Raw genomic sequence first — 21,411 nt, 5'->3', positions numbered from 1 at the left:
CCCTTCACTGTCCATTGCAGCCCTCCACCTCATTCACCTCGGACATCGATGAGGACCCACTCAGTCCGTGTGGCCCAACCTCAGTGCACCGCAAGTCACCGTCCCATGACGGGGTGCCTGTGCCGGCCACTGTGCATCCGGGGCCACTAACTCTGTGCTGGTCAGGTCAGGGACCCCTTCTTCTGAGACATTGGATGGCCTCTGAGGCGATGGCCTTGGGGTCGTCAACGTCATGTGTCTGTGGCCCAGCGCTGTCCTCTGTCTCCAACCTCAACTCTGGCCCACCAGGGCTCATACATCAATTCGAGTCCTGACAGGCACGGATGTCGCATCACCGCAGGAGGCCCATGCCATCCCCGCCAGGACCAAATCCAACCGCCAGTGTCGGAATGGCAGACTGACGGAGTTGCTCGCACCTGTCGTAGATGCTATATTCCGCCTGATCCCCTGCTCAGCACTCCAGGTGCCACTAACTCAGTGCACCATGAATCATCGTCCATTACTGTTTTGGTTATGTGCTGTGGAGAGCTCACACAATCCTAGACATTTTCTTCACATGAGCGCGCTCAGTTCTAGTGCCCCAACCTCAGCGCACTGCAACTCATGGACACTTCTGTTTGCTCATTGTGTGACCTCTGGACTTGCTCTGGCTACCTCAATGATGCTCCGCAGCTGTCCCTTTAATGCTGGTGTTGTCTGTTTCCGTATTCATAGTGCCAGCACCAACAACTCCCTGAGGGCTGGCTTGCACTCACCCCACACACATCCAGCACAGGCATCACTGTACATGTGACCCTGCCAACAAAGGGGCCGGGCGCACGTGCCCGTAGCCAGTTGCAAAAACAATCTGCGTGTGTCTGTGTGGTCATGATGTGTGCAAGAGGGCCCCGGGCACTACAACATTACATTGTGCTGTGTACAGCAGACGCAAACCATAGTCATCGCAGACAGCGAGTTAGAGCTTGGCGATGTAGCTTCGTCATCAGCCACTTGATACGTAAGAGGGGTGTACTGGGCCATCATATGGAAGTCCAGCGTGGGTGTGTGGATGGTATTTACAGGGCTCTGGGTGTAGTTCAGTACAGGAAATGTGCAAATGCATTTGTCTCTGTTGCAGAGTGGGTCTCCTTTGTGGAGTGTAGGTGGTCCCTGATGGGACTTTGACACCCCGTATGTGATGTAGTTCGGATTCCATGAGCTCTGCCCCCACCCGCACCTGTTCGGCCACCTCCTTTTGGCATTCTGACACCTGACATTGGAATGCGATGTGTGCCTTGGTGAAGTGTTGGGAGCCAGCTGTGGTGGTGGGTGCTTCCTGCTGTGTGGTTTGTGCAGGGGCTGGGGTCTCCTCTATGTAGCTTGGCTGCCCTGCTCCTGGGGGTGGGTTGCCTGAGATGTCCATAAGCTGTTGTAGGGCATCGGTGTCGAAGGTTTGGTGCTCGTCTCCAGCATCACTGATGGGTTGTCTGATATGACCTGCTGGAGGTGTTTTTTGTCCCTGTGCAATGTGAAGGGGAGATGCATGTTGACATTGTGTTGACATTTATGTTGGTGCATTGTTCTTGTTGACATGCAGGCTGTGTGACAATGTACATTGTGAAGGTGTTGGGCGGAGAGTGGACATTTGGACTTCATGACGGATGTGAGGTTGTACCCGTACATATGCATCTCACAGTTCCCTGCTCTGTCGTATGTGATTAGCCTGTTTCTGCACATGAGCGGACTCAGTTGTGTCCCCTGTTCTGCAGTGTCGGTGTTGCACTTTGTGCCACATTGTCATGGGATGTGCTGTGATTGCTATGTGTGTGTGCTGCAGTGTGCCATGGGGATGAGGGACATGATCCTAGGTCATTGTGGGTGTGCAGTGTGCTATACTTAATTTTGCATGTGTGCCATTGTGTCCATCTCACCCTATCCCCCAGTCCCTGGTCATTACTCAACCTGTTGTTGTTGTGTCAGGTCCTTACTCCCACCTCCTTGCCCCATCTCCACACTGATGAATGGCCTCCATTTCCTCCAGCTCCTCCTGTGGTGCAGGACTCCCACCTCCTGTCGCTGTGCTGCCTTCCTGTTGGCAGGGTCTTTGTGCCTTGTTTAGGTTTTCATGTCATGCCAGCGCCTCTTGGCCTGCTCCATTGGCCTCCTCGACACTCCGGCTGCATTCAAGGTAGTCTGATTGTGGGTCAGTTGCTTGTAGTGTTCTGTCACCTCCGTGACCCTGATCTTGTTTTCCTGCAGACTGCACCCTGTCTTCCTCTCCCTCTTCTCCTTGGCATTCCACGACCCATTGTTCCTTGCTGGTGGTCTGTGGGGCTTGTGGGGTTTGCGTTGGCCTCTGCTCTCGGTCAGGGTGCATCCATGTTGCTAAACACTTTGGATTGTTCCTGGTGTGTTGTTTTCGTAGCTTTTATAGTGCATTTTCCAGCCAGACGTGTGGGATTTGCAGGCCTGCTGCTGGTTTTTGCTGCTTTTTGTATCGCGATTGGCCTCATCGCAGCTTATTTTGCATTCATATTTCGCATTTTTCTGGCGTGGCGTTGATTTTAATACGCCCATTTGACGCGTTATCTGGTGACGATCGCATGGTACCGCCGTGTTGTGAATACTTGGTTAACACGGCATAAATTTCCCGCAATAGACTGCAATGTTGAAGGTTGAGTTAAGTTACTTTTGCGATGGTTATCACACGTTCGTGAGAATATCCCCCAGAGTCTCCTACAGCCACACCACAGAGCTCCTTTGGACAGATTACCACTGCATCCACTTCTCCTTAAAAAAACCCACCGTACTCAAGCATGCCTTATGCCTCCCCCGCAGAAGGTGGAACAAAGTCACCAAAGACCAGCTCACCCCTGCCCTCATCAGCACCCCACCGCCGACTACGTCAGATGCAAACACCTCAGCATGCAACGACCACCTCTGGATCACGAACTGCTCCGACACACTCACCCTCCTCAAGAAAGCCACCAAAAGACACATCAAGAAAGCATGCTGATTCACCCCTGATCTCCAAGAATTCGGCCACTACTGCAGATGACTCGAAAAAACATGGAGGAACAACAAAACTCCAGAAACACATCCCACCTATAAAGCAGCCACCATCGCACACCACACGCAACCACTGCTCCCGATGACCCAACAAGCTCCACCCCTATCTGCGAGAATGGCATCTAAAACCAAACAGTTTTGAAGAACAACGAGTCTTGTAGCCTGAAGTTCGATTGGTCAGTATACCTGCAGTAGTATTAAAAACTCCCTCAACTACTCTAGCAAGACGACGAATATTACGGCTATTGAACATGGGACCCCAAAATGGCAGAATGCCCTTCATTATGGCAGTGAATTGCTGTAAGGAGGTATTTATCTGATCGATATCGTCTGTATTGACTACTCTCTTTAAATTGGAGGGCTAGGAAACCCCTACGCTATAGTCGATGAGTTTTGTGATAGTTGGGAGGGGCTATATAGACTGGGGTAATAAGGGTAATAAGGGTAGAAGCGCCCGGAACAACCCACAGCGAGCCACACATAACCATGAGCACCAGAAACAAAATAAATATTAGGTGGCGGGATCAAGGGCGAACTTTTGGGCATCCTCAAAATGGAAGTGGTGTTGCATCTACTGTCCCTGACCTCTATGTCTCCCGCCCCTTGAACACAAAAAGGAGCCAGTACTTCTACCACCACCAGAGGTATGGGCTTATCTTCGATGACATTGCGTGCTTGGAAGGATTGGTAATATTCTGATACATTGAACTGCGAGAACCTATCTCTGTCCATCTCTGTTCTGTTTGTCCTTCTACCTTGGTCTGCCACCCTGAGGCAAGAATTCAAGAATACTCAATCAGACCGCCCATCTCCTGGGAAGACACCAGGTGGGGACCTATGTTGGGAACACACATTCATTGTTAAAGAACGAGAACTGGTGCCTCTTTGTTCCAAGGAGTCAACTTGAGAGAATGAGCAGATCAAACTAAGTAAAGTGAACCATCCCTCACAACTATTAACATTGGATAAGGGCATAGGCAGCAAGTTCTCACTTCGATGCGTGATAGAGGGTAACAACCCACACACCCAACATTGCGTTGTATTATAAACAGCAAGCGTTGGGTGCAACGTCTGAATAAAAACATTATCCTTATAGGACTTCCGGTGCTCTTCTTTGTGAGGCGCTAAGGTACCAAAAATATGTTCAGTAGGGGTTGGCATAGTACTTATCCAAGCATGCACAGGATATTTCTCTTCTAAGAAGAACTGCTCACCAAATACGAATAGCAGGGAAAGCAAAATTATTACAACAAATACTAATTTACTCTTAGTAGACCAACAGGACCAAACTAGCCCATCTGAAGTGGGACATGGAGCCGCAAAGGGTTGCTCCTCATCATGGATAGGGCGACCAAAGGGATACATTTATAAAACTTCATGGGCAACTTATATGTGTCACAAGGGAGAAAATCACAAGCTGGAGCCGCAATTGCAACAACAGCACTAGGGCGGCACAAATCACCCAGTGTCCGTTTAGAGCCTCGCCGGTAGGCTCCTATCGTTCATCAACGACGGTGCTATGAAGCACTCCCAAAGAGAAGCTGCGCAATCGCAGCCCTTGCAGAAAACAAATCCTCTTCTTTTAGGATAGGGCATCCTCCCTCCAGGGCAAGTACCCTCAGCTATCCTGTGCAGTGTCCAGGGCAGTGCAACAGTGTAGCTCACTCCAGTCTAATACAGGCACCTTAGGCACAGCACCTGCGCCCTAAGCTCAAGTCCTTCCCTAACTCCTGGACTGTTCGGCTGGTGCACCGTCCTTCTTTCGGGCCTCAGATTATATTTTATCATTCCAGGCACTGTTTCATCAACAAAAAGGGGCAGAAACACAGGATCAGGCGGGCATCGAGACTGAGAGTCAGGTGTATTGGAAACGTGGACCCCGATTCACAGAACTAACTTAAGACAAAATTCTAAACTTACTACTTTTGGTATTCACAGAAGGCATTTAGTAGTAGTAAAGTTAGGATTTTGTCTTAAGTCTGTCTTAAGTCTGTCTTAAGTCTGTCCTAAGTTTGTCTTAAGTTTGTCTTAAGTCTGTCATAAGTCTGTCTTAAGATTGTCTTAAGTTTGTCTTAAGTCTGTCTTAAGTCAGAAACCAAGACCTCAGTGAATTGTGGTGTACCAACAACTCACCTCAGTACCCAGAACCCCTATCCGACCAGCATCAGTGTCTCATTCGCTCTTCATACCATATAGAAGCTACCAATGATTAGACAACCCAGAAAATGCGACTTTAGGAATGGCGGGAATCAGGAATACCTGTTCGTTATTATTCTCATATCAGTCCACAACAAGAGTATTCAGAGTCACAGTAAAGTTTAAAATGTTTATTTTATAAACTACGTGTCCTGAGATGCAGTACTTTGGCTAACATAAGCAGACAAATGATTAAAATTAAAACCATCAGCATTGTTACAATACCATAGAAAATGAAGGGAGAAATCATATTACAAATGATAGTGGAATACAACGACCCTCCCTTCGCTAGTAATCTAGTATTACTAAACTAACAGAAGGTCTCTAGGTTTGAATGGGGAACCCCATACCGTAAAGATCCGCTTAGGTGAATCACATCACAGGATCAGCTTTGCTCTGCACATGGAAAAGTTCTTCTCCAGAATGTGTGTCTAATGCATTCAAACTGCAATATTAAAAGCTCTCAACTTTCAGATATTTGCAGCTGTGTGCGTTTTATGGCTAGAGTGTGGGCCGATCAACCTGAACTCAAAAACAGACATTGTTTGGTGGCTCAGGCTGTTTCTGCACACAATGTTCAGACCAAGGTCACAGTGCACATCTAGTGATGTGAACAACAGACAGTTCACATGTGAAGAAAAGGCAAGAAAGCAGTTTTCAAATAATAACATCTATCTGCAGTGTCGTGTGCAAAAGCAGCAAAAGTGGCAAGATGGCGTTTCTAACATCTAAGGCGCTTATGCTAACATAGCAATGTATGCATCTAAAACGCTGCCTCCACTACAGGACTACAGGGTACTGGGGAACCACTATCTGATTCACCTCTCTAATGTCGATCACAAGGCGGTAAACATCAGGGTGGGCATCAGAAGAATCCAAGGGTGTCTTTTTAATAATAGGAAGAATAGGGCTATTACACACATTCCCCACTGTCTCTTCAACCACATCAGAATTAATAAAATCCTGTATTATTTGTAATAAAGCCTTTTCTCCTGCCTGCAAGATCTTGTACTGGGGAATGCTTGGCTATTTGGCATCGTCCTTTATCTGAATGGACACCGGTGGGATCTGGAGCAACTCCACATCCGTGTCCCCTGTAGCCCACAATGTGTGTGGCACGTTCTTGAACTCTGAGGGGAGAGGAGCATCTTTTGTGAAGCATTGCTTTGCATGGGCCATCTGTGGTCCAATAGTCATGTATACACCATCAGGAGAACAAAATATTGATGTATGTAACCTTTTTAACAAATCCAATACCAACAAAGTCTCCCCACAATTGGACGTCAATAAAAATGGTGAATCAACCGTGACGGGGCCAATAGTCAAGGCAAGATGTTTGGAAATGGGGCTAACAATTGGCATGCCTGAAAAGCCTACCCACGCATTATTTTGGCCAGACAGAGCTGCCCCCGGGACCAGTGAATGGGAAACTGAGCTATTCATAGCCCCTGTATCAACTAGAAATTTCTTTGTCGTACTCATGACCTTGGGTCCGTGCTGATCTACAGGCACCGGAACTGGTTCCTCACACCTAGGTATGGGACAATCCCGTCACCTCATCCATGTCATAGTCATCGTGATAGTACTGTCTGCCTCTGGGGTTATCAAAATAGTTCCCAATTTGTCGATTTTGTGATGTATTCTTTGACTGCATCTCCCCTCGGCCTCCTCCTTCTCTTCCACATCCACTAAACCCCCGACCTCTCGGGGCCTCACCTTTGTGCAACAACTCGGGACACTCATTCTGCCAATATCCCTCCTGCTTACAATACACACATTGGTTAAGCCCAAGGGGTGCACTCGAAGCACCACCCGTATTAGACCTGGGGAACCGCTGGGTCGAACCGAATCTCTGCCTCTCCCCATCACAACCTGCTGCATCAACACCCTCATCTTCAGATCCTTTCACTTTTTCTCCACCTTTTCTTTGTCCTCATTCTGTCTTTGCTCGTAGTACTGTGCCATACTCAAAATCACTGATGAGGATGAGGTTGTCCAAGTACTTTCCGAAGCCTGCAACCTAGTTGCAATCTCGGGAAGCAAATTAGTGACAAATCTGTTAGCAAACAAACAAACACCACCCTCCTGGGACAGGTCCTGACCACTAAAATCTAAAAACACCCCTTCAAATCTAGTAAAGAAATCAGACAAACTTTCATCCTTCTTCTGACAACACGCAGTCAACTAATCCCAATCCACTCACCTTGGTGGGATAAGGGAGTGCATGTAAGTAATAACACAGCCCGAAAAGCTAGGAGCTCCGCTTTCGGCTTGTCACCAGGCTTACACTCCTTATCCCATTCCTTGATCTCATCCCATGTGCCATCCAACTCCAGTGCATGATCCTGCATATGTACCTGCATCCATATATCTACCGGTACTAGCAGACTATAGAAAAATTCAATATCAGCTAATGTCATCACTGACGAGGAGGCTACCTCCGTCAATTCTTTATAATATGCAGTGGGGTTTCCGAGGGTCCGGCAGCTGGCTTTTTAAGGATAGGACCTCACTCCTCTTCCAAGGAGTATAGAGCCACTGTTCCTGGAAACGAGCATCAACCCGTGGCCTAATTACAGTGTCCATGGAGTCGCAAAGTTCTGATATTTCAGGATGCTAAATGGGATGGACCTCCCTCATAGGGTGCTGTGTCCCTATTGTCTGAACCTTTTGAGCAGTCTGCCACGGTAACTCACCAGTGTCATTTCATTGCTAGAAACCTCATTGGGAGCCATACCTGTAGCATATACCCTGACTCGTATGTCATAGATGATCTGCGGTGCAATACACTGAAAACACTGTTCCCACAGTCCTATCAGCATGGCCGACATGTGCATAAGAGCATGCTGCTGTGTGAAGGGTTCATAATCTTTTATCACACTCCACACATCTTCCACACTATAGATCGAGTTCCGAGCCCACTGCGCTGCTTGATTCTACACCATTTTCTTTTCTTCACCACCCACAGCAGAACTCACCTACACTTTCTCCATGCGGTCTCGGGCTGCTGCCCAATTTGCTTCATACATCCCACGCCTAGGCGTTTCAACATTTGACAGTGTTCGAGGTGTCACACCCAAGGGGGAAAGAGCAGACGCAGAGACAGGTACCATCATGTAGGGAGTCAGTGTAGTAGGGGTGAAAGGGGGCGTAGCAGTCGAAACAGAACTAATGGACAGGAGAGCTAACGGCTCCTGCCCCTGTGACTGGTGCGGGTTGAGGAGAAGCAAGCAGGGCTGAGGCAGTAGTGCTAGAGGCAGAAACACTAGAGAGAGCGGCACTAGGGGCCAAAGACTGGGACGTCAGAACTGTTGGGTATATCCGTTCAGGGGCATAAGGAGGTGGGGGGCGAGAATCCAATAGCTCTTCTACAAAATCATCAACTTCCTCTCTATTGACATAACATTTATCAGTCTGTAATCGGAACTTTCTATCTGCACATTCTATGCCTTTCTCTACCCTTTCCCGCTCATAAACCACTGCTTTCTGTGTTACAGTTTGCATCTATCTCTTCCAGGTCTCTTTCTCTGCTCTCATGCGGCAGTGCTTTGCTTCTTTCTGCCACACTCTTAGAGAATCAAACATCGACTGCCTGCTCTTTTTAGCGAACAATTTGTCCTGAAGGAAATTCAATTTCTATTCATCAAATGAGCCAGTAAGTGGCCACTGTAACTCAGCATTGTCCCTCGAATATTTATGCCGCAACGTGCTAAACATAACAGGGCCACTACCGTGTTTGACGTATATGTCGAAATTTGGAGAACCCTCCGGAGGCACAGGCTGGCTCTCTTCCAATCGAGCATCAGTAGAACAACATCGACATCCAAAACATCCTAACTTACTTAAACAAGGCATCTTAATATAAGACACATACGTTGTCCCCAACGGACAAATATATAACCCCAATGAAAATATTAAAAGAAAATAAACAAGAGAACATTTGTTCAAGAACCAAAAAAAAACGGTCTGCAAACCGCCCACTGCAGTCCGGAGACTGTACCAAGTTCAAGAAGACAGGCTCTAGCCCCAGACCTTTTGCGAGGAAAAAACAAATTACCAGTTGGTCTGGCAGATTTTTCCCAAACACTCTGCATCTTTCAAAAGGGTCCGCAAGCCCACCAAGTTCAAACCAAAATGGCCCAAAACACCGTACCAAGACACAGCCCGTCAGCTGTGCCATTCAAGCAAGGCAGTCTTGAAACTGCACCAAGACAGTCAGGATACTGTATCAGGACACAGCCCGCAGGCTCGTGCCGTTCAAGAATGGCGGCATTTTTTTTTCAAGAATCAAATCACTCACCTGGTGCATTCAGGTTGAGTCAAATTATTCTCCACTGCTGACTCTTCAGACCAAATGGTCAACTCCAAGGTTTCGCCTTTTCAGGACCCCAGCTGGTGACCGCCAGATGAGGAGTTGCCCGATCAGACGTGCAGGGCAGCTGCGAGAACCAAGCTCGATTGTGTGGGGCACCCCGATCCGCCCGATCGACCAGATGCACCCCGACCCTGCAAATCACCTTGTGGGGACCCTGTTCGGGTGCCAACTGAAGGAAGTGGCTCTTAGGGGCCACCCGGGTTACTTACAAAAACCTGCTATAGCCTTCCCAAAAATGAAGAGTCGTTCAGACAGTAGAAAATACAAACTTACATCTTTATTAGCAATACCCTGCAGAGGAGTCCATCTTGACCTGCACCCTAAGATGTCTGCCAATGGACTGGCACCCCAACAGTCTACAGTGAGTAATCATTCCTCTCGAGAACCCTCCAACCACGCCCACAATGGAAAACTACAGGTCTGGGCCGAACATAAACAAAGAGGGACTGTACGATGCGCTAACACGTGTCAGATGGGTACATGTTATCAGGGATTCAAGTCTACGGTGTTGGGTCTCAGCATCTCGTAACGTGGGAGCAGAAACTACACACTCGGATAGGTATGCGAGGGCAGAATGGCCTATTCTTTAACAAAAACACTTCAATTCCCGAGCTCCAGTCATTTAATAATCAAATACAATCAATTAATCCACGCAGGATTCTTGTCAATATATTTTCTTCTTGGTACTTTATTCGATGTTTGGTACATAAAGAATCATCTATTCTTCTATTCTTCAGCAACAGAACAGATAACCACAGATTATGCCAACACGTGTTTCGTCCAGGATTTCCCTAGGACTTTCTCAGGGCGCTAAATCTGATATATAAAGCTTAAGAGATGAGCTTCAAGGACCTTCATCAATAAAAAAGAGCATCCAATTGGAGCAGAGTCAAACGAATAGTCAAAGAACATCCTCAGTTGATAGAAGCAATATTATTAAAACCAAGTATAATCCTAAAAGTCTTTTTGGTGCTAACAGGAAGTATTCTTTCGCAAGTTTTGACTTTTCGTTTGACTCTGCTCCAATTGGATGCTGTTTTTATTGATGAAAGTCCTTGAAGGTAGCCTTTGAGCTCATCTATTAAGCTTTATATATCAGATTTAGCGCTCTGAGGAAGTCCGAGGTTAATCCTGGACGGAACCAAGAAGAAAATATATTGACAAGATCCCTGCGTGGATTAATTGATTGTATTTTATTATTAAGTGACTGGAGCTCGGGAGTTGATGTGTTTTTGTTCTAATTGAGTGGACTTTGTCTACGCTATTGACAGTGAAGGGTGGTCGCTGTACAATTTCCCTTGAGCTTTTTCACTTTTCATATTGTTTAATTTTACGTGTTTACTTTACCTTGCACAGTCTATACCCCACTACCTTTCTGTGTGTGCTTCTCTATTCTTTAACAAGTCGAGAAACAGCCTTGGACAGAAGAGAAAATAATAACGAAATACAGTGTTCTGCCGAGGCAAGCAATACGAGTAACAGGGCCTAGTTCAGGCACAGTCTAAGTAGCCTGTTAGGGATTACGAAATGCAAAATGGAGTCACACTTGCTAACTGAAGCCTGCACATTAGGGGGATAACTCGGTTGCAGAACGTGAATACAAATTTCATCTATTTAGCCACACACTGCTAACCTAATATAGCATGAAACAAGTGCGTTGCAGGGATGGGAATTTCAAACCTAACACAGCTCACAGCTGGTTTATGTTCATCACCACACATGGCCAACCACCGGAACTGCAACAATTTCCCCTAAAAAATAATGCTGATATTACTTTAGCAGTTTTTTTTAATGTAATCTTTAAAAATATATATTTATTTTCAATATGTTTTGCCTTTTCTTGCCGCATAATTTACTCAACCCTGCCACATAATTTGTACCTCTGCAGCTACATAATTCCAGTGGCCCTGATTATTCTACACTTAAAATAATATATAACTTTAATTATCATTAACATTTAACATTAGAATATTTTTCAAAATGTTAGGAACACTTAATATACTTTGTAACTTTTTCCTGTAAAACACCAAAGGGAGATTTCCACCCTGGTGGCAGACAGAAGCCTCATCCTTCATGTGTAAAGTTAGGTAGTAATAGTAACTTTATACTTGTAAATTTGGCTCAACCCCCTGAATTTTTGGTGTTTGGACTTGTAATTCTACACTACACAAAAGTGGAGTAAACTTACATGTGTAGATTTACTCATGTGTAAGTTTACCTTTGTGAATTGCCCCTTCTGTGTCTTAGAGTAGCCAATCAATTTAGGATGGATGCATAAACATGACTAGTAATGTATAATAAATTCAGAGCAACTGATCAAGGAATGAGGTTTTTCAGAAATTTGGAAAGGTATTTGAGGACAGGCTGGGTTTGGCTAAGGAATATGTTCACAAAATTCTATTGCAAAATAGAGCCTTGCCTTTTGGGCACAAGATTAGGAGAATTCCAGTGGTCATAAGAACTGAAGTGAAAGTTTTTTTAGACCAGATGGTCGCTGAAGGAGTCATGGAACCAGTAGAAAAAGCTGAGTGCCTTTCTCCCATAGTCATTAAAATATGATGCATTCTCACACACCATATATTACAAATAGAATCATATTGGAGAGCAACATGCAGAAGGTATTCATCTTGTTGCTAATAGTTATTTATTGATCACAGTTAATTACATTCCTTAAAACAATGCCAGAGATACTTGATATATAACGTGTAAAAAACATCAAATACAGATCAAAAAACTAATTTGCAACTGATGGACAATTGTTTGAGAAACATAAACAAAATGTCACAGACACATATTTGATATCACATACCCAATTAATCGATGCATGACATATATTAAATGTACATGAATTCCACAATATACATTTGTATACTGAAAAAGAGTTCACATGATATTGTCCCATACATTGGTATTCTTAGTGTTCGATAAATAAGTTGATGTCAGATTGAATTATGTTGAATAAAAGCTCATATAAATGTCACCAAGGTACTCCACGTTTAAGCCTACATGTTTCGATCTCTGTTGGGGTGACTCCAGTACAATGAGATCTTCTTCAGGGCTATTCCAAGGCAACTCAGGTATGTCTCGAGAAAATTAGATAGCAATCAGATATACTGAACTGCCTGAATAAATATTTTTTATACACCTCAAATAAAGTTAAATCAGAGTCATGCCCAAGGTTCCCTGTTTGTGCTTTTTTGATGAAAGATTAAAAAGGGGAAACATTTATTGGTACAAACTCTATTCATATTCCGTTCATCTTCAACCGCTGTCAGTCACTTTGTGTTCTCACCTGCTGTCACTAATCAATGATTGGCAGGTAGCTGCAGGGAAAGAGGCCTCATGTAAATGTGATTTTGGTTTGCTTCTTTATAAGTGTTTCTTGAAATTACATGTTAGTTGGTTAAATTCACTTCAAAGGTTTTACTTTGTGTATTCCTAGCACGCGGGCACTTCACTGATACATCCTGACCTTGTTTGTCAAATGTCCTGTAGCATGGGTGTGACATGTGTAGTAGTGTCTTTGGTTGCTCTTTTGTGTCAGTATATCGTGCTTCGTCTCATACCCCCACCTGCCTTCCAAAGACACTGGTCTAGTTGGTTAGTCCACGTTCAATGTCTCCCTCTTCCATTCAGTGGCAGCGTCTGGGCTCCCTTCAGTTGTTCTCATTTTCCATTGCTGATTCGCTCTCTTTCAGTATTCAACTACGCGCTAATGTCATCATTGACTGCTCGGATATGCAGCTTGCCTGCCTATCTCATACTAAGATGAAATGGCCATGAGTAACTTTTTTCTTGTGCTTGTCACTGTAGTACTTGTAATTTAAGGTGACACTAATAGATGTTTTGTAAGATATTCTTTCAATAGGATCAACGTTGGTTTATATGGTTGAGGGTGTGTTATAGGTATAATATGTGTCCCGCTGTCTTCATCCTTGTATGTGCATTGGACACTAAAGCCTGGCTATGGTAGATGCTGGGAACTGTAGTCCAACCGGCCATCACGCAACATATTGACTTACTTCTAAATGATGTGTGTTATAGTTTTTTATGTGTCTCATAGTCGTTATCATAATGATCCATGCTTGTGGATTGGTTATGGTGGATGCTGCTGTCATCACAAGAGAATCCAATAGGAGTCTGACAATGATAACACTACGACAGACTGTGTTCCTCTTCTTAGCAGGAACAACATGGTTTTGATGTTGACAGAAGGTAAAGACTTCTCAAAGTTATATTTACCAACAGATCAGGTTAGACAACTTATCTACTTCAGGATTAACCCTTTAGGAAAAAAAACAAATATTTGGAGAAGGAGACTTGCTAATGAAGGAGAATCCATATGTGAAGGGTGAAGGTGAACAATGTGTGTGAGGATGTAAAAGGAGCTATTGGTGGACCAGGTAAAGAAATAGGTGTTCAAATGTGAGGTGTGTGAGGAAGTGGGAAAGAGTTTGAATGTTGGTTTGAGTACTGTAAATCTTAACCAATATATAGATGATCCACGATTATCATGAAACAAAATGTGTCTAAATTTTATTGACATTTTTGTGGTCCTCACTAGTTCCTGCAAGAAATGCAGCCGTGGCTGTTGATCTGCATTCTAAGTTCTAAGTTGGTATTACTATTATTCATGAGTAATGTGACCATCCACACTACCATTAGGGCATTAAGGGCAATTTTCAATAGGGAGGGATTTTGTCTTGTTTGGTCTTTCGGAACGAAGAACATTTGGGAACAATGTAGAATTAAACATATACGCATATCCTAGAATAATGGGCAGGTAGAGAGGATGATCTGGTTAATTAAGAGGACCATGGAAATGGTGGTTAAGTCAGGCGGTTGAGAGGACACTGGAAGACATGTTGTGAGAACACCATACTGCAATTAATAGTGTAATGGTTAAATCCCGGATTGAGATAATGTGAGATAGATCTGCTGGAACAAAGGTGACTACAGGACGGTTGCACAAAATATATGGTGTTGAGATTAAGGCCTAACTCTTCCCATATCAAAATTCAGTTGAATGCCCAGTGTTGCTTCTGGTAGTTTACATGCAGAAAGACTGACATTACTTTACTACACAATTTAGGCATATATTTATGAAAATGTATTTAAAAATGTGCCACTCAAATCTTTGCAATACCCATGTTCTCTTGCTCATGTATGTCCCTTTAGTGCACGCACTCTTCTATCACAACCCCTAAGGGCCTGATTACGAGTTTGGCAGCCCATGAGACCACCAAACGTGCGATGGAGGTGCGGTGGCAGTCAGGGACCGGCGCACCAGTGGTCCAACCGCCTTATTACAAGTACAGTAGTCGGACCATTAGAGATTCGCGTAGCCATCAGGAATCCACGATCCCTGGTGCTGGAGCGGCAGTCTTGAGGCTGGAATAATATGCTTGGCGGTGCCGCTGCGTCCTGCCAAGCATATTACAAGTTTCCTAACTGTGACCCTAATCACGGTGGTGAGACCGCATTAGAAAGAGTGGCGGTGACTAAACAAAGAGGACCCCACAGGGCCTCCTGGTGCCTCAGGCGCTAGGGATGCATGCTGGGGGCACATGCTGTGCCCCGCTGTGTGCATTTCTGCCCTTCCTGCATGGCATGAACTTCACAGTCCATGCAGTGCAGGAACGGGCTTTGACGTTCCCATTGTGGTGCCTTTTTGAAAAGCACAGCTGTGGGAACTCCAATGGGCCACCTACCAGCCAACAAGGAACTTTGTCATCTGGCAGCTGTCGGGCAGTCACATTTGGCAGTGCGGGGCAGTGATGTGGTGCCCTGCTCTCTCACTGTCAAACTCGCAATCAAGCCCTAGGACTTAGTGAAATGACATTATTGGCCAGCACCTCCACTCTAAAATTTGTTGCAGCCCCACTGCATGTTCTCAGACCAAGTGTATATAATCCAGACACTCACTGGCTGCTTTCATTCTGCTTCCTCCCACAGGCAGCCCTTGCCCCACTCCCGACTCCTGCTGGCAGACCACACTAGGTGTGGCATGTGGAGTTCTCCTCGGTGCTGCAGTCATTGTGGCTGGGATGGCTGTTCATTATGAGAGACGCTTGAAACAGAAGGACACACAAAAAGGTAAAAGTCCATTACATGGCCCTTATTTTATCTCTCTGTATTTACATACTATATACTCTGCATATGTGACACAACAGTAATGCTTCCATCACTCTTTGTCTCAGATGAAAATGTGTACCAGAATCCCAGCGTTATCAAAGACGCTAATACCCAATGTGAGAACATGAGAAAAGGGCGCGAGGAACAGTCGGCGGTGAGTAGCAGGCAGTGATGAAGTCATGGATAGAATGCCTCATTATAACAAATCCATGGTATTCATATTGTTTTTGTTTTTAATTTTAATACTGTATGGAGAAACATACATGGGCCTTCTGCTCTGTTCAGAAGAGCATAGATTGGGGTGTGTTGGAGCCCTGATGCATACTAGACAGTTAGCTATGTCTGTCACATAAACTGCCTCCAACCCTCTGGAGTGACCCCTGAGGTGGCCTGATGTGATAGTCTGGGAGTGGTTACTGTCAGCTGAAGATCCTGCAGGAAATCTTCCTTCCTTGATACAGGGGGGGCCTTTGTTTCCTCTTTAGTACATTTCATTTTAGTAAGTGTAGAGGAGCTCCCTGCACTGGCCAGGAGGGTGCGACCCCTGCCTGGCTATTGAGCCTACATGACGCTGGTAATACACCTCGCTACATAGATTTTGAGTGTCCACATATATAGTCTCCATCATATAATGTGTGTTGAGGAAGGTTGTTCACATCACTTTATGAAAGGAACACACACTGCTTTTAAAGTCTGTCCCTCTTTTCATGGCAGAGGAAGTACTTTTGCACAAGTTGGCAGGTTGTATACTGTAAATAGATTAGTGGTTATGCCTCCACCGTGGATTCACTTAGCGCTGCAAACCAATCCTGGAAACAAGGTGTCCCTACCAAGGGAACATCCTCCAAGTAAGACACCTCAAAATTGGATAATTCGCATAAGGACGTGGGTTATTAGATGGGGGGAATTTGAGTTTTATCTAAGTAAGAAGTTCACAGTCTTGTCAGGTCAAAGTTTACTAAATAATCGTGTTCTCACCCCCTCAAGTTATGGCACTAAGAAGCCAGGCTAAATGTAGAGGAAATATGAAAATTAGGTAGCAGTACCAAAAAAGTTACAAAGTCAAAACAAACAAAAAAAAACCTCACAACTAAATTCTAAAAATTATGAAAAATGTATTAAGTAAAATGACACAAAAATGATTAAAATGGAAATATATATTTTTAAAGTTTTAGGTCAAAAATGACCAGGAAATAATACGGCATCCATAGGTGCAATAGACCGAGACCTAAGCTCAAGTTGAGGTCACTTGTGATGCTTCATTCACCACTAGGCCTGGGTGGAGTTCGTTGAGTCCTGCTATATGGAACTCTGTAAAGTAATGGAAAAACTTCACAGCGCTCCATGGAGTTCCGTGAGTGGAGGAGTGTGGTAAGTCTTGCTGATTTTTTGTGCTGGGAGTTTGTCCTGTACTTTACCATCAGCACAAAAGGCAAATCACGCACCATAAGAGGGCTTTCTGCCGCTCAAGTAGATGTTCTACTCGAGTGGCAGTTTCCTCTACGCGTGCGACAGGTTTCTCAAAGCTAGCGGTAGCGAACAGCTATGACCCCACTACATTGAGATATTACGCAGGGAGGTGGTCTAGCATATGATTTGCTCACTCATGCTCACCAACTTAACATTTAGGAGCCATGTGAAAGAAAGAACTCCATGCCGCTTTACCAGGTTTTTCAGAACTCCGCTGGTAGAGCAGAATTTATTGCCCATGCCTATCCACAACCAGAAAATCACCCTCTGCTGACCGCACCCAAAAATCTACTAAATGCAATATGGGTTCTCTGAAAGCTTGCCATTGCCCCTCACTAGGGGTTCTTCAATCGCAGGGTGGTAATGTAGGAAGGTCCTTCCGGCAGTTTGTTGGATTTTGGTTGTAACTGGCTTAATCTGTCATCATCAGCAGCTTCTTCTTCATGCAGGAAAAAGCCACCCTTCCTAGAGCTACTATGGAGTGTAGCTAAGTAAACAACATTTGCAAGAGCTTCTACTTTGAACCCTGCAACAGAGTGTAAGATCCTCCAGCTATCTGAGAGTTCATTCTTTACTCTATAAGTCAGCAAATTGACCCAAAATGTAGGTTAAAATGTCTGCAAAGGACCGCTAAACTTTTTAAAGTGTGGGCCTACGACACATTGTTTTTTTTTTTTTTTTATTTGTTTATTCAAATCAGCAAGTCAGTGACATTACAGTTATGGACATACATATCCGCAGCAAAAACCAGATAGGCTCAAGGCACTGTAAACAACATTGTAACAAATTTCGATTTTCGTTTAACCCCAAATCCCCTTTCCTACAAACCTGAACAGAACAAACGGTGGTACAAACGGAAAGCAGCAAATTAGGAAAAAACGTACTTCTCTAGCAATGGAGGAGCTACCGGGCCTACGACACATTGTTAAAAGCAATTTTCGTGCTCAGACGATATAGTAAAGAACATGTGTTATGGCCAGGAAAAAGTTTCAGCAACTTTATCAGGGCAAGAGAAGCATACTGTCACCCAATCATACACAACACCACACCCATTAGGATGCCACCCTAGCGGTGCTGGGACCGGCCACCAGTGGTGCGGCGGTCCTGCACTGGCAATTAGGATTCCACCGTCATGGTGGCGGTGGCATACTGCAAATATTACATTGTGGCGGGCGGTGCTGTAAGGAGCACCCGCCACAATGCAATATATGCATGTTGTGCATTGGCATGCACAATGTGACAGGCACCACAAAGTGCCTGCCACCTTGTGCATGCCAATGTTGGGGGGTACCATGGGTACCCCACAAGTGCAACCCCTAACCCCCCACCTCCCTGGGGTCCCGCAACGGGCCCCCAAAGAGAACTTTGCATGCCTTTCCAAGGTGGAGACTAAGGCATTGAAAATGCCACATCATAATATGGATTGCGGTGCCTGAAATGCCCCACCACCATATTATGGCCTTTTCCGCCCGGTAGGCAATCGTGACAATTGCCTACCGGCGGAAAAGCGGCGGACGGTCTTTCTGCCCACCGCGGTACTCCCCACCATGCTAATGTGGCTGGGTAAAAGGCCGTCCGTTGGGGTGTTTTGACGGGCGGATCGCCATGCTAATAGGACCCTTAGTCTTTTTTCTGTGAGCTGAAATACTCCAGCCAAGCAATGTTATAAGTTGTCCTCTTTAAGTGAGATATGCGTTGGATGAGGTCTCAAAAATCTGCAATTAGGAAAATCTCAAAGTCTTGCCATTGGAAGTCCTCTCATCAGTCCCATACATGAAGCGTCTTTACTCAGTCAAGTTTTCTACATTGGGACATGGTCAGGACCATAGCCACGGGGGTATTTCAGGGCCGGGCCAGCTCAGAACAACAATGAGCAATAAAAACTAATTAAAAATGATTTTTTCTTATTACATTTGCTGCGTGTTCCAACATATGTCTTCTGAAAAATTGCTGCTTATTTTTTTAACATGCAGATGTTTACTTATCTGAAGTCAGACAACTTTGTGACAATCTCCCTGGGGTACAGACAGGGCTCATGGAGTTATGAGGCAGGGAAGGCCTAAAATATGCAGCAATGTTGACTACATTTTGGGGCAAGAAAACACAAATGAAGTGGCTTCATGCAGCTCATATTTACAAATCAGCACTATCTGGGCAAAGCTTTCACTTTATTAGTACCAGTTCCACATCCAAATACAGCTCCAAGTAACTGAAACGTGACCAACCAACCTTCCACTGTACGACAGCATGCAGTGAGCATTTTTTGTAACATTTGATCTGTTACAGAAACAGATTTTTTTGTTAAAATCTGCAGATTATGCAGAAGCTCGATTATGTGGCAAATTTTGCAAGTTCGTAATTATTCAGAAAATACTGTAGCCACAGAATTGCATAATTCCAGTGGCAATGCATACAGGGAATGTGAAACGAAATAGAGTAGGATGTAATTTTGTTTCTGTTAGAAATGGGGGTCTCTAGTTGGCAATGGCTGGCCACTGTCCAAGTAGGGACCCTTTTTCCTAAGTCAGAGTAAGCAGCCTACACACTTTGATAACCCCTGCTCAACCCTGTGGTAACGTAGCACAAGCAGCTAGGCTTATCTCAGAGACAGTGTGTAAAGCATTTATGACCATACACAGTAACACAGTGAGGAACACTACAAAGGGACACCACACAAGTAGTTATAAAAAATAAGTATCTTTATATATAGACTTAACACAAGACCATTAACAGTAAAAAGCCACAATACTAGAAAAATAGGGTTACTCTTGAAATGCTGCAAAAATAGTTCAAAGTGTGCAAAGAGGAGTTCAGTTCAAAGCTGGGGTCTCTGCGACCCTTTTACTTACAAAGTACCTGGATTCTGTAGCAAAACAACCAAAATGTCGCTAAGGAGCTGTAGCGATGATTTTCCTCACGCGTGACCAGTGATGCGTTGAATCCTTGCCGCAAGGGAGGATGATGCGCTGATCTGTGTACAGGACAAAGCGACAAACTTCTCCACGCTAAGCCGGTGATGCGTTGAAATCCTTGCCGCAAGGGAAAATGATGCGCCGAGCCTGTTGCATGTGCGATCTTGTTGTGATGAAAAGAAATGGCGCTCCGCGAGGGAGCGACGATCCGGATGCGATGAGATGAAAATGGTGGACGCCCAGCATCCGTGCTGCGATGTCTTGAAGCGATGAACTTGATGCGATGATCTTTGGTTAGCGAGACCTTGGAGGTCCGCAAACGTGCGATGCGATGATCTTCGGGTTAGCGAGCAGTTGGCAGCCTGCAACCGTGCGATGCAATAATCTTGAGGTTAGCGAGCCTTTGGCAGCCTGCAAACGTGTGAGGCGATGATCTCCGGTAGCGAGCACTCAGCGGCAGCAGCGCGATGATTTTTCGTACGCACTTCAGCCACGGCGGCTCGCAAACGGGCGTTAGCGAAGATTTTCAGCACTCTTTTCTCTGTAGTAGAACTAGAGGCCCTGGAACTCACAGGAGCCTCACCTGCAGATAGAAATTCTCACTGGGAGGAAACAGGAGGCTGGTGGTGGAGTCTGATGTGCCTGAGACTCCAGCAGGAGGCTAGCTCTCTTCTAGCCCTTGGGTGATTGCTTTAGCAAGTTGAAAATAAAAGTTATCTTCAAAGTCCTTTTCCTCTTCTTCCAAGTCCAGTGAACTACTGCAGGCCAAGCCAAGAAACAGCACACAAGCACAAGGACAGTCACCTCCTGCAGATTCCTTCAGTTACATGGACAGAGGTTCTTCTTGTTGTCCAGGAGCAATACAAATTGTAGGGGTTTCAGCACAGATATTTATACCCCAAATGTCTTTGTTCTCAGAATCTACAAGTCACTGAACCCAGCCAGAACCAGTTCTGCTCAGTCCGGGAGCCCTTTGTTTACCAGGCTGCATCCTTCCTTACAGAGTGTAGGGCAGAGACATCAGACTCACCACAGGAGGTGGAGCCAGCATTGTGGAGGGTAGGCACAGCCCTATTCAGGTCCCAGGTGCAACTCCTCCCACCCATCTAGATGCAGATCTCTCTATTCACCACTGGGACACCTCACCATGTCTCCTGGAATTCACCAGCCCTGTCACTCCAGAACTAGACAGCCAATACACATAACAGCAGAGCACACTGGAAGGCTTAGGCAAGAAAATACCTACTTTGTAAAAGTGGTATTTGCAAACACAGA

General features: G+C 45.2%; 1 protein-coding gene across 1 annotated transcript in view; it reads left to right on the top strand.

The window, feature by feature from the left end:
• Positions 1–15,926, top strand: part of LOC146808736 (cell adhesion molecule CEACAM6-like) — a 103,659-nt gene extending 87,733 nt beyond the window's left edge. The window contains exons 4-5 of the mRNA XM_085614785.1: positions 15,575–15,715; positions 15,820–15,926. Coding sequence (XP_085470911.1) covers positions 15,575–15,715; positions 15,820–15,926 — 248 coding nt within the window. The remainder of the gene's footprint in view (positions 1–15,574; positions 15,716–15,819) is intronic.
• Positions 15,927–21,411: the final 5,485 nt, after the last annotated feature.

Source organism: Triturus cristatus, chromosome 7 (assembly GCF_964204655.1).
Source record: "Triturus cristatus chromosome 7, aTriCri1.1, whole genome shotgun sequence".
Classification (NCBI taxonomy): Eukaryota; Metazoa; Chordata; class Amphibia; order Caudata; family Salamandridae; genus Triturus; species Triturus cristatus.
This window is presented reverse-complemented; position numbering and strand designations above follow the sequence as displayed.